General features: G+C 33.0%; 1 protein-coding gene across 3 annotated transcripts in view; it reads right to left on the bottom strand.

The window, feature by feature from the left end:
* The window catches only part of ZCWPW2 (zinc finger CW-type and PWWP domain containing 2), a 108,289-nt gene that overhangs the window by 20,177 nt on the left and 70,225 nt on the right, over positions 1-17,887 (bottom strand). For all 3 annotated transcript variants that reach the window (XM_011359602.2, XM_023532917.1, XM_023532893.1), the window contains exons 4-5: positions 15,093-15,207; positions 2,268-2,314 (exon numbers count right to left, since the gene is read on the bottom strand). In XM_011359602.2, coding sequence (XP_011357904.1) covers positions 2,268-2,314; positions 15,093-15,207 — 162 coding nt within the window. The remainder of the gene's footprint in view (positions 1-2,267; positions 2,315-15,092; positions 15,208-17,887) is intronic.

The raw sequence follows: 17,887 nt of genomic DNA, 5'->3' as shown, positions 1-17,887 counted from the left end.
AAGGCAGATCTGGCTCACTCATAAGTCTGTATTCTATCCACCACAATTTACTGTTTCCTGAATATTTATATATATTCAAATATTTTTCAGAGTCTATAGCAGGCAACACTGTCAGCTATTCCACCCAACTTTCTGACACACTACTGTTTTTATTCTTTTTTAAATTAATTGATTTCTTTTTTGGCTAACTGACTCAGATACTTACTCTGATCTGCACAAGACTTTTTGACATCTGAAAATACTTACTGAGCTGTTATAATAGTATATACATATATATTCATGGATTATTAGAGCAGGAAGGGGCTGAGAGCAATCTAGATCTTCCCCTTCTTTTTAAAAATAAAAAATAATCAAGCGGGACTCAAAGAAATTGGTGTGAACTTACTCAGTCTCTTTCATTCCGACTGTTGGTACTGAGCAGAGACATAGGTCAGGCAGGTGCACCTATCCTACTCACATCTATCTTAACAGGTAGCCATATGGATGAAGAGCTGAAGGAGAGGGACTATAAGAATGGCAGAGGCTTGTAAGTTAGAGATCTCAGTAATTGCACTTCTACCTTTTATAGCTAAATATATCGTTGAAAATGTTAAAATATGTTGAGTAGAGAATAAGTAAGTTATTCAAAAACTTCAAGAACAGTACATTTACTTCATTTCAGTTTCCTTCTGCCTTCTAAATTCTTTGGCTTTTTATCTAATGTGTTTCTGAATTATTTTGCATTATGTCACTGTACAAAGATATTTGTAATTCATTGAGCCCGGCAGTGTATTCGAAAGTCATGACAACTGTTGGGCAGTTCTTGTTATACAGTTTGTTCCATGCATTGCAAGATATATAGTATCCTTAACCTTTGCTCCTCAAGATTCCTGATAGTCACCCAAATTACTATAACCCAAAACATTTTCACAAATTTCTAAAACATCCCAGAGGGCAATGTCTCACAAACTACCTGTGGTAAAGTACCAGTTGTCCCCTCTAATATGTTTAAGATGTAAACTTTTAAAAAATTACAAAAAAAAGCCACTAGGAAAAATAAGGACATAAGAAAGACATACAAAATACAAGTTCCATTTTACTGTTACATTTAAAAGACAAAAATTATGTCAAATTACTAAACAAGTTTCTAAATAGTTACTCTCATTTTTTTGTTCCTATCTCGTTGCAGACCAAAAATAAATAGTTCGCAGACCAACTCTGGTCCATGGACCACATTGAATAGCACTGTCCTAGGAAAGGACTCCCTTTCTTGAGTATCACTGGTAAAAATAAAGCAATATATCGTAATGTTAGTTATTACTGTCTTTATCATTTTTGATTCTAAATATCCTTTAGCAGAGACTGAAATAATTCCATCCACATTAACAATCTTGAATTACATTACATATTCCTATCCAAATCTTCAGGCATACACACAAGTCCTATTCCCTTTCTTTTTTAAAGGGCAACATTATCTTCTATAATATTGAATTCCTCTCTGCAAAGGTTCATCAACATTATTTAGCCAGTGAAAAGCCAAAAAGCAAAAGGATAAAACGAAAACTGATTTTAAAAGAACTCATAAAATATACGTATTCCGAATACAAAAATAATGCGCACTTCATTACTTATTCTTCTATAGGTTCACGCCCAACGTCGTTTTCTGTTCCCCCAGGTTACATTCGACCTTCCCTGGATGCACCTGCACCAACCCCACCACTCAACACAGGAAATACCACAAATGTAGGCTTTCCTTTCAATCACAATTCTTTTTCTTATGACACCAATGTCTTATTTGTCCAGAAGAATTTAAGCATTGACTATTTCTTTTTTTCAATAGTCTTGTTAAGAATATTGTCACCTGAGGAGAATGTCAAGGTTAATCCTATCCCACTCATAGTTTGACAGTAAGTAGAGTTAAATATCTCTCTGCATACAATATACAGAATGATGTGTTAAATTTTAAATTCTTTAAAAATGCTATTGGCTTTATAAATTATGATTAAAAAGATTCTAGGTTTAGATTCATTCAAAAGGCTTATGTTGTTCTCTACTTAAATTTAAGGTTCTAATTTTTGATAATTCTGTAACATTGACATAAATAACCATAAATATTAAATTTCTAGTGTCAATCTAAAAAAGGAAACATATACTCAAATAACATTTATAAGAAAAAAATGACTATATGTTATTTCGCTTTTAAATATTCATTTAATTTTCTTTTGAAAATAGCATTAATCAAATAGAATTTGATGTTTGTATACTTTATATGATAAACATGATCTTACCCTTTTCTTGGCCACCACTGCAACTCTGCCATCTGTTTTGGATTTATCTGTAAGATAATAAAATATAACTGCTTCAAAAAAGTACCTACACTCCTGTTCAAATAAATGAAAATTTACACAATCAAAATTTCCTGTTTTTTCATACTGTGATATGTTTTCAGTGGTTCTTTTGATCAAAATGCTAATAAACTCAGTTTACCAGAATTGACCAGAACAAAGTAATACAAAAGTAGTAATAATAATGTGAAGGATTAGTATACTTATTTAACAAAACTCCTTCCTTAAATCTGACTGGTTAGTTGGACATACCCTAGCCTCAAGTATATCTTATTTCTAGATTCCGGTTGGCTTGTGTTCTCTGGAGTATATAGGATCTGGAATTAAATCTCAGCTATCTCAACTTCCGGCCAAGATGGCAGAAAAGGTAAACACTGTGCCTGATTCTTCCCACAATCACATCAAAATCACAACTAAACTGCAGAACAACCATCATTGAGAATGGCCTAAAGACAAGCTGAACAGAAGTCCTACAACTAAGGATATATTGAGAAAGCCACATTGTGAAACTGGTCTCAGAGGTGGAGACATGGAATAGGTTGGTCCCACACCCATGATGTGGCAGTTAAGGAACGGGAGGGTATCTTAGCTATGGAAGTCCTCCTCTGAGGAGCAAGGGGTCCCAGCCCTAATTAAGCTCTGCAGCCCTACATTAGGCTCCCCAGCCCAAGACTCCAGTAAGGGAAAAAGATGTCCCCATAATTTCTGGCTGTGGAAACCAGCTGGAATTGTGGCTGAGTGAAACAGAGGGCCGCTGGAGTCCCAGGCGCTCCTCTTAAAGGGCCCATGCATGAATTAACTCACCGATGAGTCACTCATTCTGAGCTCCAGCACTGGGGCAGTAGCTTGAAAAGCACCAGGTATATATGGTGAAGAAATGAATTGTCTGACTTCAGGGTTAGAGTTGGAGGGATAGTTTTCTCCCAGACAGAAGTGCCGGCAGAAGCCATTATTCCTCTGTTGAGCCCTGCCCCCACCCACTTTGCAGACATAGGCAGGCACCCAGGCTGCGTCTCCATCACCTGGCCCTGTTGATTTCCTGAGATTCCACCCCACCCAACTTGTGGGCCCACCTAAACTTCAAGTGGCTTTTCAGTACAAACAGTATGTCTTGTATTGAGCTATGGCCTTTCCTAAAATCTCTCAAAGGTTCATAAATCTCAAACAAGCAGTACCTGGCCTCAGCATGACCCTCAGAATGTACCTCTTGCTAAGTGGCCCCAAGCCTAGTGGTAGCCAGTCTCAATTTGCAGCATAGCCTCTCCCAGATGCCTCCAAGCCCAGCACAAGTGGCAACCATCTGCAGATCACTCTGTAGCTCATACTAGGTGGCCACAGGCAGGGCACCGGCAGTGGCTGGACTTGGCCTGTACTGGAGCTTCTCCCAAGAGGCCCAAACCCAACATACCCTGTGGCCAGCTCTAGACTATAACAGAGCACCACCCAACCACTTTCACAAATGACACACACAAAGGACAGACTATGCAGGCACCAGAGCCCTGCTAAAGTGAATCCTGTTCTGTGGGATCAGCCCCTGCACACAGCTTCTCCACTATAGTCATGGCCATCCCTAACAGCAGTCAACCTGAGAATCACTCTCTCCCACTGATGTGCCAACACCAATCAAGACTCAACAACAACAGGAGGGCACACACAACCCACACAAGGGACACACCTGGAGCACCCAGCTCAAGTGACCAGGGAGACTGCGCCACTAAGCCCCACCTGCTATATAAGGCCACTCTACCAAGACAAGGAGATGTAGCAGATCTACCTAATACATAGAAACAAACACAGGGAGTCAGCCACAATGAGGAGATGAAGAAACATGTCCCAAATGAAAGAACAGAACAAAATTCTGTTCTAAACTAAACAAAATGGAGATAATATATCACATGCAGTTCAAGAATGCTTAGTGAACTTAGGAGAAGAGCAGATGAACTCAGTGAGAATATTAACAAAGAAACAGAAAACATAAAAATAAAGATAGAAAAGAAATAGGAACTAGTTAGAAATGAAGAATACAATAACTGAAATGTTAGAGGAAATCCACAGCAGATTAGATGGAGCAGAAGATGAAACCAGAAATTTGGAAGACAAGGCAGCAGAAAACACCCAATCAGAACAGAAAAATCAAAGAGAATTAAAAAAAAAAATGAGGATAGTTTAAGGGGTCTCTGAGACAACATCAAGCATACTAATGTTTCCATCATAGGGGTACCAGAGGGAGAAGATAGAGAGCAGAGAATTGAAAACCTATTTGAAGAAATTATGATGGAAAACTTCCCTAATGTGATGAAAAAAAATAAACATATAAGTCCAGAAAACTTAGAAAGTCCCAAATAAGATGAACTCAAAGAGGCCAAAATATATCATAATTAAAATGCCAAAGGTTAAAGACAAAGAGAGAATCTTAAAAGCAGCAAGAGGAAAGCTGTTAGTTACCTACAAGAAAGGTAGGTAAGCTGCCATTAGACTCAGTAGATTTCTCAATAGAAACTATGCAGGCCAGAGGAGATTGGCATAAAATACTCAAAGTGATGTAAAGCAAGGACCTACAATCAAGATTACTCTACCTAGCAGGGCTATCATTTAGAATCAAAGGATGGATAAAAAGCTTGCCAGATATAAAAAACCTAAAGGAGTTCATCACCACCAAACCAGTATTACAAAAAAAGTCCAAGGAAATGCTTTTAAAAAAAAAGAAAAACAAGATTAAAAATATAAATAATAAAATGGCAATAACTACATGCCTATCAATTACTTTAACTGTAAATGCTTCAATCAAAAGACATAGGGTGGCTGAATGGATAAGAAAACATACATATGCTGTCTACAAGAGACTCACTTCAGATCAAAAGACACACAGAGACTGAAAGTAAAGGGATGGAAAAAGATATTTCATGAAAACAAAAACGAAAACAAAAAAAAAGAAAAGCTGGGGTAGCAATACTTATATCAGACAAAATAGACTTTAAAACAAAGACTATAACAAGAGACAAAGAAGGATCAAGCAATTTCATTTCTGTGTATTTAGCCAAAGAAACCCAAAACACTAAAACAAAGAGACATATGCATCTCTACATACATGGCAGCATTCTTTACAACAGCCAAGATACAGAAGCAACCTAAGTGTCCATCAACAGACAAATAGATAAAGAAGAGGTGGTGCATATGGAATATTACTCAACCATAAAACAGTAAAATCTTGCCATTTGCAACAACATGGATGGTCCTAGAGGGTACTATGCTGGCTAAAACAAGTCAGACAGAGAAAGACAAAATACCATATGATTTCACTCATATGTAGAATTTAAAAATATAAATCCAGGCTATCTCTACTTGTACATCTACTACATGTCTACTACAGACATATAGCCATTATTTTATTTAATACTCATGATAATCTTGCAAGATATCTAGTTCATCCTCACCTCACAGTTAAAGAAGTTGAGGCTAAGTTAAATACCCTGCTTAAGGTCATACAGTGAGGCCAGACCTATCTGACTACAAGTCCTCAATCTTTCCGAGATGTCTGCTGCCTCCATTTGGGACCCTTGAGCTGCCAACAGTACCTCAGAGAAAGACTCAGCGAGAATGAGAACTATCAGTGCCTTTACTTATTCTACTGCTCCTAAAACCAGAACAATTAGTAACCAAATAGAATATAGAAAATTATTTCAAGACACTACTTTGACACATGCAAAATTATGTGTGTGTGTGTGTGGGTGGGTTTGCACATCTATGTGTATGTGTATTTATAAAAATTATTGGTATCTGGTGGATTAAAAAAATGTTTAATCTATAATTCTATAGCTAAATAGGTTATATAAAAATATTTATTCATAAATACATTTTTAAAACATTAATATTGTAGTAATGAAAGACAGAACAAGCTATGGATATTAACAATAAAGTTTTAGGGTTACATTTAACATTAAAGAAAAATACATCAAAATCTAGAGCTAAAATTCACAATGAATATGTAAAACAAAAAATAAATATCCATGAATATAAAAGTAAATGTTTGTTATCTAAAAGCAAATTTTGTAATTATATATATACACACATATATATGTATATATATGCACAAATATACATACATATACATGTATGTATATGTAATATATATGTAAAATATACATGCATATATGTATATTTATGCACATATGTACACACATACATATAGGTTTAAATAATATATATACACACACACACATATATATATATATATGCATAAAACAGAAATCCAGAGGCATAGGTTATTATATTTATACCTACAATTGACTGGATATATATAAACTGCCCTCTTTCCTATGTTCAACTGTGTGCTTGAAATAATCCCTTCTTCTAGAATAGCCTTTTTCACCATTGATGAATGTACAAGACATCCACTGTCACAGATGTTTCCTCCAAGAAGTAATGCCCACCTCTTTTGTAAATCCACAGTCATCTTAGGTCAAAGAATTTTCTACTTTGTACTATGCTGACTTCTACGTATGTCTAAGTACTCTGCAAGATTACAATGTCCCTTAAAGGCAGGGAGCATGTTTTATATGCAATATGTGCTCAATATTTTTTATAATTAATAAATGTATATGTATTTTATTTTAAATCTTATGTGGATCTGAAATATACATTTTACCTGAACAAATTAATGTAAATTAGACTGTAAGATATAAAACAGTATGTTCTCAGAATTTCAGTTTCTTTATTGATAAACCAGTAGTAATAATTATTACTTTATTGGTATGTTGTGAGATTTAAATAATATAATCTATGTGAATAAAACTTCTAAAACAATGTTTGGCAGATAATATTTAATCAACAATGTTCTCTTCCATTTTAGTTAATAAAGACATTTTGGTTAGTGTGTGCATGAGAAAGAGTGAGAAAGAGAGAGAGACTCTTAACCCCTGGAATACCAGGAAAAATAGTTTAGTCAGGATATAATTCACTATTGGATCATCTTTTTAAGCGATTGCGTCATTCAGCATTTAAATAAATAATTATTTTCATTTTTTTAACTATGGGGAACAACTGATAAGTAATGATAAAACAGCAAAATATTTCAAGATATAGGGAAAAAAATAAGAGCATTGAAATCCCACGATATATTTTAGATGCATAAAAGGGCCCAGTAGAACCTGATAGTAATTACAAGATAGAATAAATTTTATTGTACCAAATTGTTTTCTCCTTGTATTTTAAAGATCTCTAATAACAATAAGTCATGATGAAATATTAATCATTACAAATAGTTAAAACTGCATGCAAAAAAATTCAAAAACTAAAATTAGATTTAATAGACCCCGATTGTATGCAGTCAATGAAAATAGAAATTTGTTATGCTTCTCCTCAAAATGTATGCCATTCTTATGTAAAATTTTCAGTAGGGAGATTAATTGGGAACAGAAATATCCAAACTGTTATTCAAAGGACATTTTGTGATCAAAAGTTGCAGAACCATCTCCCAATGCTACAAGGGAGTGTTTTGGGGAGTATCAACAACCTGATTTTCAAATGCTAAAGGAAAATTCTGATGTAATACTTTAAAATATTACAATTACTAGTGATTACCCTATTAATAACAGTAGGTCCGTGTTCAACTTCAGCAACACCAACCACTTTCTAAAGGCTGAATTTTCCCTAGTGAGAAAGGTTTAATTTCCTCCTTTCAGAAATCTCTGCATGTAGGGACCCTCACATACAGAGTGAAAAGCAGTTACCAGAAAATGTAGATTTGGATAATTAAAAGGGCCTTTATTCCTCTTCAGAGCTATATCCACATCACATTTTTAAAGTGTAAAAAAGGAACTATACGTAGAAAATGAAAATGTTCTAAATGAGTAGAGGTGGTTATGCTTCATGACACATAAGGACAAATGTTTTTTTTATTTACAACCTTATTATAGAGGAGAACAAATATTATCATGAATCAAATTCTCTTCTCGAAATAATTTTTTTAAAGCCTGTTAATTCATGGCCTCCTCAGAAAAACCATCAGTATGTGCTTCTTTAAAAGTGACAGCTGAGAGCATTTTCTTAAAAAGATGGAGGCAGTCTAGTTTCCAGTCTGGCATGGAAGGAGCTTAGAAGTCACCACTCTGCCTTAATGACAAATAAAAGCTAAACAAACTGAAAATCAATAATTCTTCTTAGATCCTGCTAAGAAGTAAGGCCACAGGGAAGACTACTGCCCCAAAATTTGGAGGGACAGACGGGAGAATACAAAGAATCAAAACTTATATGAGCAGAAACTTCCAAAAGAACCAGTGCTAGAGTAGGAAATCACTAGTGTAACTGATGAATTTCTGGAGCCTCAGTGTGAACAAGCCTGAGAGATAAAATTCTAGCAGAATCTAGTCTTAGGGTAAGGAGATGAATTTTTGTGAGTTTACCTCCAGGAGTTCTACCAGATTCTCACACTAAAGACTGGAAGAAAATCCCCTTTTGCTCAGGCAGTAGGAGAAAAAAAAATAATAACCATTTGAAATATGCCAGAGCATTTGGTTTTTCTCAAGATAAACTATTTTACTTGTACCTAACCTATTGTGTTTTTTTCAAAATCTAACCAACCTGGGTGAAAGGAAATACCCAAATCCAGCCTGCTCTAGTCTTCTGTGAGTGAAAGGAAACACACAACCCCAGCCCCCTTTAGTCATCCTTTACTACCTAAAGGGGCAATAAAAAAAAAAGAGAGAGAGAGAGAGAGAAGTAGTTGTGAAGTTCAAAGATCAGGATTGATACCTAATCACAGGACTACAGAATCCCTCTCCTACTCTACACGCCTTACCACTACACTACTAAAGGACTATTTACTATACAGTTCCTTTTGCCCAGTACATCATGTTCGCCTTTCCACCAAAACTTGTAAGGCATACCGAAGGCAAAAAAAAAACAGCTCAAAGTGACAGAGCATCAAAAGTAGATACAAGTAAGTCAGAGGTGTTGGAATTATCAAATTGTGAATTTAAAACAATTATCATTAATATACTAAGGGCTCTAATGTTATAAGTAGACCACATGCAAGAACAGATGGCTAATATAAGTAGAGAGATGGAAATTCTAAGATAAAATAAAAAAGAAACACTAGAGATCAAAACACTATAACAAAAATGAAGAATGCCTTTGATGAGCTTATCAGTAGACTGGACACAGATGAGAAAAGAATCTCTGAGCTTGAGGATATAGCACTAGAAGCTTCTAAAACTAAAAAGCAAAGAGAAAAAGACTGAAAAAAAAAAAAACCAACTAGAATATCCAAGATCTATGGTACAACTACAGAAATGTAACATGTGTGTAACAAGAATACCAAAAGGAAGAGAGAATGAAACAGAAGAAATATTTGAAGCAATAATAATCAAGAACTTCCCCAAAATTAATCTCAGATATTAAACCATAGATCCAGGAAACTCAGAGAATACCAAGCATGATAAATGCCAATAAAAATATACCTAGGCATATCATATTTAAACTACAGAAAATCAAAGATAAAGAAAAAATCTTGAAAGAAGAGAGAGGAGGAAACATACATTACTTATAGAGCAGCAAAGAAAAGAATTTTATCCAAATTGTCCTCAGAAACCACGCAAGCAAGAGCAGAATAGAGTGAAATATTTAAAGTACTGAGAAGGGAAATATCACCAAATTAGAATTCTGTACCCTGTCAAATTATCCATCAAAAGTAAAGGAATATGCACTTTGTCAGACAGAGAAAAATAAAGCAATTTGTTGTCAATAGATCTGCCTTGCAACAAATGTTAAAAGAGAGAAGGAAAATGATATAGGTCGGAAACTCAAATCTAAGTAAGAAGAGATTAGAGAATGACTAAGTGAAGGTAAAATAAAAACTTTTATTTTTCATATTCTTAAAGTATCTAACAGAAAACAATTTGTTCAAAATAATAGCAACAATATATTCATATACATATATAGAGAATGAATGATAACAATGATACACAAGGGATTGAAGGATGAATTAGGAAAATTTTGTTATTTTAAGGTATATGCATTACTCATGGAGCAGTATGGTGTTATTTGAAAGTGAGCTTAGATAACTTGCAAATGAATTTTCTAAACTCTAGGAAAACTACTTAAAAATGTTAAAAAGAAAGTAAAATTGATATTCTAAGAAAGGAAAGATAATAGAATTATATAAAATGTTCAATTAAAACCACGGAAGGGAGAAAGAGTGGAAGAAAAAAATAGAAACAAAGAACAAGGGAAACAAATAGAAAACAGTAACAAATATGATAGTTATTAATTCAACTATATTAATAATTGCTTTAAATGACAATGGTCTAAATACACCAAATTAAGACAGAGACTGTCAGAGTGAATTGACAAACAGGACCTAATTATTTGTTGTCTACAAAAACTCACTTTAAATATAGGTTAAAAGTAAAGGGACAGAGAAAAATATACCATGTTAACACTAATCAAAAGAAAACAGAAGTTGCTATATTAATTTCAGACATAGCGGACTTCAGAGGAAGGGAAGTTATCAGGAAATAAAGAGGAGCATTACATAATGATAAAATGGTCTATAGTCCAAGAAGACATAATGATCATTAACATGAATGTTCTAACAGAAGAGTGTCAAAATATGTGAGGCAAAATTGATAGAACATAAGGAGAAACAGATGAATTCACTATTATAACTGGAGACTTTAATACCTCTCTACCAGAAATGAACAGTTCCAGCAAGCAGAAAATCAGTAAGGACATAGTTGAACTCAATACCATCAATCAACTGGACATAATTGACATCTACAGACTATTTTATTCAACAATAGCAGAATACGCATTCTTCTCAAGCTCACGTGGAATATTCACCAAGACAGACTACATTCTGGGACATAAAATACACCTATAAAAAATAGATACTACACAATAGTCTGCTCTTAGGGTACAATGGAATTCAACTAGAAATCAAAAATATTTTGAACTAAATAAAAAATGAAAATACAGCTTATAAAAATTTGTGAGATACAGCAAAAGTAGTGTTTAGAGGAGAATTTATAGCATTGAATACATATTATGAAAGAACAAAGATCTAAAAATTAATAATCTAAGCTTCCACCTTAGGACACTAGAAAAAGAAGAGCAAGTTAAATCTAAAGTAAGCACCAGAAAATAAATAAAAATTAGAGCAGAAACCAATGCAATTAAAAACAGGAAATCAATAGAGAAAATAAACAAGACCAAAGTCATTTCTTTGAAACTATCAGTAGAATCAATAGGGCAATATAGCTAGATAAAGAAAAAAAGAAAGAAAACATAAATTATACTAATATTAAAAATGAAAGTGAGGAAATCACTATTGATCCCATGGATATTAAAAGAATAAAAAAGAAATGCTATAAGTAATTCTATGCCCACAAAGTTGATAACCTATATAAAATGGACCAATTCCTTGAAAGACACAATGTGCCAAAGGTCTCACAAGAACAGACGATCTGAAGAGGCTAATATCTATTTTAAAAATTGAATCAGTATAATAACCTTCCAAATAGAAAGCATCATGCCCAGATGGGTTTACTGGTAAATTCTACAAAATATTTAGGGAAGAAATTAGAGCAATTCTCTTCAAACTCTTCCAGAAGACAGAAGCAGAGGGAATACTTCCTAATTCATTCAATGAGGCCAGTATTATCCTAATTCCAAAACCAAATAAAGACATTTCAGGAGAACTACAGACCAATACTTCTCATGAACATAGATGCAAAATCCTCAACAAAATATTAGCAAATCAAATCCAACCATGTATAAAAAGAATTACATATCACAGCCAAATGAGATTTATCCCAGGTATACAAGGCTGGTTCAACAGTCAAAATCAACAGGCTAAAGAAGAAAAGTCACATGATCATATTAACAGATGCAGATAAAGCACTTGAAAAAAATCCAACACCCATTCATGATAAAAACTCTAAGCAAACTAGAAATAGGGTGAAATTTCCTCAACTTGATAAAGAAAATCTACAAAAAAACTCCCTATAGTTAACATCATACTCAATGGTAAGAAACTCAAAGCTTTCCCACTAAGATCAGGAATAAGTCAAGGATGCTTCCCCTCACTACTCTTTCAATACTGTACTGGAACTCCTAGCTAATGCAATAAGACAGGAACAGAAAAGGAAAGTTACACAGTGGAAAAAATGAAATAAAACTGACTTTGTTCGCAGGGTACAAGGTTAATACATAAAAGTCAATCACTTTCCTATTTACCAGTGATGAACAAGCAGAAATTGAGATTAAAAACACATTACCATTTACATTAACATACTCAAAAATGAAATAATTAGGCATAACTCTAACAAAATATGAACAAGATCTACATGAGGAAAACTAAAAATTCTGATGAGCAAAATCAAAGAACTAAATAAATATAGATATATTCTATGTTCATGGATAGGTAAGCCTCAATACTGTCAAGATGTCCATTCTTCCCAACTTGAACTACAGATTCAATGCAGTAAAAATCAAAAGCCCCGTGATATGGGATGTTGATAGTAGTGGAGCTGGGTGTGGAAAGGGAGCATGTGGGAAATCTATACTTCTGCTTAATTTTGCTGAGAATCTAAAACTGCTCTAAAAAAAGTCTGTTTTTAAAAAAATAATTCTGAAAAAAAGTAGGAATAGTCACTCTAAAATTTATAGCACGTAAGAAAATATTAATCCTAAAAATAATACAAAATCCTAAAGCTGAATTATGAGGAGACTATTCAAAAATACAATTTTAATAAATATTTCTATATAAGAAAGAGCTTTCTATCCTCAGCTGAAAAATCACTCATGTGGTGTAATAGTTAATACAACAAAAACAGGACAACCAAATCATGTGGACAGGACTAAAATTTGTCAGAGTATGACTGTGTCTGTAGTTACGTATCTTTTACTGACCCTACAGATTTCAACAAAGAGTTGCATCAAACATAATAGTATGCCAATTTTTGCAGGGTAGGAAGAATTGAAGCCAAAAAAATTAGTAGTACTTATTTCTAGGTTGGAAGAAATTCTGGGGTAAAGAAATCCTCCAAGTTGCTGCAATGAAATAAATGGGTTGCCTCTAAATTTTGTAAAATATCTGAATAATGACTAATTATCTCTCAAAACCACTTTGAACACAGTAAAAAGCTGAATTCGTACTAGAATTCATTTTGGAAGCTAAGCAAATATAGGATTAAATTATCTATTCTGGAGATAGTGAAGAGTGCCTATGAAGTGAGTGAGATTGCTACAGCAAAGACTGAACTACTGAAGGCCTCTTCACTCCCATTCATTTTGGCTACTTCAGAGAAAATGAAAGTCTTTAGGCATAAGGCTCTCAATAATTAGGCTGAATTACATCAAATTGTGCATGTAAAAATCACCAGACTTGTCACAAGAAAATGGTCTGTTGCTGCAAAACTGATGAGAAAGAACCCTTCTCCAGAGTCTCTTGACAGTCCAGCATGCCAAAGGACCCAGACATAAATACTTGGCATACAAAACAATGGCAAAGGCATAGTTCAATAACTTATGAAGAGTGGATCTCCTGCTAGTGTGAAATAGTTGCAATATAACTTTAAACAGTAAATGACTATATTACTTCAAAGTATCAATGTTTAAAAGAACTAAATATTTCAAAGTTTATTTTGGTTACACAGAGAAATGTATAGCTCATGCAAAGTATAAAACTGTATTCGTGACAACAAAATGAGTTCAACCTTTACTGCTGATAACGAAGACATTATATTTTTAACACAAGGAATAAAATTGCATTTATGGTAATAAATGTCTCCTTTCCCGGTCTCAGAGTAAACTGGAGTAGTGTTCTTGTCATTCGTTTACTACTCTTTTCAAACCTACTTATTTGCTTTAAAATCTAAATTTAGGTAGTTGGGTTAATATTTAAACTTTTTCTCAAATAAAATGTTTTCACATATAAGTTTTTAATTATTTTTAAATTAGTAATTAATAAGTTTAAAATACATTAAACTTTCCATAGGTAAAAAAAAAAAAAAATTACTGTTACTTAAATTCAGTCAGCAGCAAAGGTCAGATCATCCTACAGCGTAATCTGTTTTAGAACTTAAAGTGTTAAAGTGAAAAAGGGCTTCATAAGATAGAAAATTATTATGATCACTAAGCAGTGATCATAAAAACATATTTATTGAAAAATCATCATTTTTATGTGATAATCGTTTTTAGTTTTAAAATTTTATATCTACTATAATCCTTATAATGAATTCATTTAAAAAGCTGTCTATAAACCATAATATTTATGATCCAAGAGAACTTTCTTTGAAAATGACCTAAAATATTCTCATTTGTTTCACCTAATTAAAAAGAAAGTTGAAGATTATCTTTTATCTCTGCTTTGAATTTATTTAAAAATAAAACATTTTGAAAAATACTTTTTCTGAGATAATAGAGCGTATCCAAGTGAAAGTTTCACCCCAGGGATACATTTTTAAGCTGTGGCTTCTAATTTTTGAAATACATGCTTTGAAATACACGAGAGGACCTATGTAGATAATCTAAGAGCACAGAAGATGACAGAAGCGCTAATTAAAACCCCTGTATTTAAATAGAGTGGATGTGTATTAATCGAAAATAGTTTCAGAGAGTAAAATATATACTGTCAATCCATACAAAATTGATTTATCAGTGGACAAAGATGTGAAGAGAAAGATTTTTTAAACTGCAAACATATTTTGGAAAGCACACATCTGAATAAATCCGTATTTTGGGGTGACAAAAAGTTAAAAATTCATATACCCTCTTTTGATAGGTAGCACATTTCCAGTCTTTGCTCAGGAGAATATCCATAAAGTAGGTATGCTTCTTGTAGTGCACTTTTATACCACTTCTTTTTATTCTTACATTTTTCTGGCTAAAGAAACACAGAAAAATAATAGGATGCATTATAAATATATAATTTTGTTTTAACATTCATTTGATTTAGCTGTTGAGCTGGAACTAAATCTAATTTAAACATTGTACGATATATTACTTAGACTTTAGTATCTGATTATTAGTGCATTATTATTTTAGAATTTAGCAAAGTTGTAGTAATTTTGCATATCAATAGCCATAGGGTCAGATTCTTGACTCACTAAGATAATATTTTAATATGATTCATATCATACTTATAAAGTTATAAAAAGTTAAGACTACTAATGTAACAAAGTAGTCAATATTAATACATTAGAATAATGCTGAGTTCCTTTTTAGTAACATAGCAATGATACAGAAGTAGTAGAAATTGAAAAGCCAAGTTTCTAATTGTAAGGAAAGAAATTCAAATCACATCTAATTTTGGTGTTATGGCTGACAGTCAAAATATTCATACAAGTTCCTTAAACTTTCCGTGTCTCAATTTCTTTATCTGTGCAATGTAGATAGGAGTACAAACCCCTAAAGGTTTCATGAGTCTAAATGAAATAACAGATGACAGTTTTCTGGAATAGAAAGAAAGCACTCAATAAATGTTATTCTGCTTGAATATAGCACTTTCTCTAAATGCTTAAGTTTTTTAAAGAATATATTTTGAAAAAGAAAATCAGAATCAAAGAACCTTTAGATTAAAAATGGCTATAAAAATTATCTAGACCAATGTCATTTCAGAACTTGCTCAAAAAAGGTCTTAATAATATTTTTAAATGGTACGATTTATAAATGCATGCCACTATTTTCTTTTTTCAAAAAGTTTACTATCAAAAAGAATAGAGGTGCTTATTCTACAATTTACGCTTACCACTTGCATATGATGATCATATCTTTATCTCAGATATATAATTTGCCCTTTACCCAGAAATGTAAATCTATATAACACCAATATTCAATTCATTCAGGGAATGAAACTATATATTTAAAGCTCTTCTCCAATACCACCTTATTCTTGGAATCCCCAAATTAATATGAACTATCTGGTTCCCATTACACTTTATATTTTAATTTAATTATTTACTATATTCTGACTTGTATTATAGTTATTTGCATTCATGACTGTCTCCACCCATAAAATGAAACGTCCCTGAAGACAGAGGCAATAAATAATATTTCATTTTTGTATCCTTCGCAGTATCCATTTGCCTAATCTCTGCATATTATATTAGCATTGAGAACATGGTTGTTAAATTGCATGTGGTCCTGGACATTGATTTATTTTGGTATGAAAGCAGTGAAACAAAATAATCAAATAAATCTACTTTTATATACAGAATCTTTAAATTCCATTCATTAAGCGATTTCATAGGGAAAAAGACAAAAAGATAGGCAGACACAATTCAATAAACATTAGAAAATTTACCCAAATATAAGGATATCTAATCTAGAAAGCATTTGCAGATTTAAGCCATTTCTGCAACTCGAATGCTATAATGATGCTAAGAATTACAGATAGTGAATAATCACCTGAAAGCTGATATAGCCCTAAACAACTGAAGTTAAGAAAATTTTTTAGAAAAAAAAAAAATGCAATATATAGCTAAAGTAAACTTTGGTGAGTTTGGGAACTGAAGAGCTTTTTTTAAAAACCTGTGTCTGAGGGTCTTTAAGAATCTATCGGTAAGTATGTGCCACCTAGTGGTAAGACATTAAATATCTAAGAAACTCAAAAAGTTAAGACTCTAGAAAAGAATTTTGAATTCCAGATTTAAGCTCAGCTGTGCATTGCATTTTTCAACTAGTTTGTTTTTTAATTGAAGAAGTGATAGGTGTACATTCTCAAAGTATAGAATATGCCTCCCTACCCAACCCTGGTACTGTTTCCCCCAAAAGACACCATTATTACCTGTTTCTTTCACAGTCTTCTAGCAATATTGTATCCATCCACAAGCATTTACATCATTTATATAAATATATTTATTTTTACAATTTGTCTTGAAGATTGCTTTATTTATTTATTTATTTATTTATTTATTTATTTATTTACTGATTCAACATATTCTAGACCCTCAAGATCTATCATTGAAGAAAACAGACAAAGCTTACATTCTAGCCAGTGAAACAGACAATCTACAATAAGCATAACAAATAAGGCCACAGCATGTTCTAAGAGGTCATAAGTACTGTGTAATAAAGAAGATGTAAGAAATAAAGTGGTCAGGGTAAATCTCATTAAAAAGTTTACATGTGAGCAAAGACTGAAGGAAGTCAGCGAGTTAGCCTTGCAGATATACAAGGAAAGAGCATTTTGGGAAAAGAAAAATGCTATATGGTAGGAGAATACAAGTATATTCAAGAAGCATCAAAGAAGCCAAGATGGCTGAGGCTGAATGAGGAAGAAGGAAAGTAACAGAGAATGATGTCAGAAAATTGACAGGGACCAGATCTTGGAGGTCCTTTCAGGCCATTGGAGGGACTTTGGCTTTTACTCTGAGTACAATGGGAACCACTGCAGAGTTCTGAGCAGAAGAGTAATATCTGATTTAATTTCATATTTTAAAATAATCATTCTGGTTGCTTTGACGAGAACAGATTATACAGAGACAAGTGTAGATGTAGGACGATGAGCTATTGCAATAATCCAGGCAAGAAATGATTGTTGTTGCAGACCAGGGTAGTAGCAT

Source organism: Pteropus vampyrus, unplaced genomic scaffold (assembly GCF_000151845.1).
Source record: "Pteropus vampyrus isolate Shadow unplaced genomic scaffold, Pvam_2.0 Scaffold1, whole genome shotgun sequence".
Lineage (NCBI taxonomy): Eukaryota > Metazoa > Chordata > Mammalia > Chiroptera > Pteropodidae > Pteropus > Pteropus vampyrus.
This window is presented reverse-complemented; position numbering and strand designations above follow the sequence as displayed.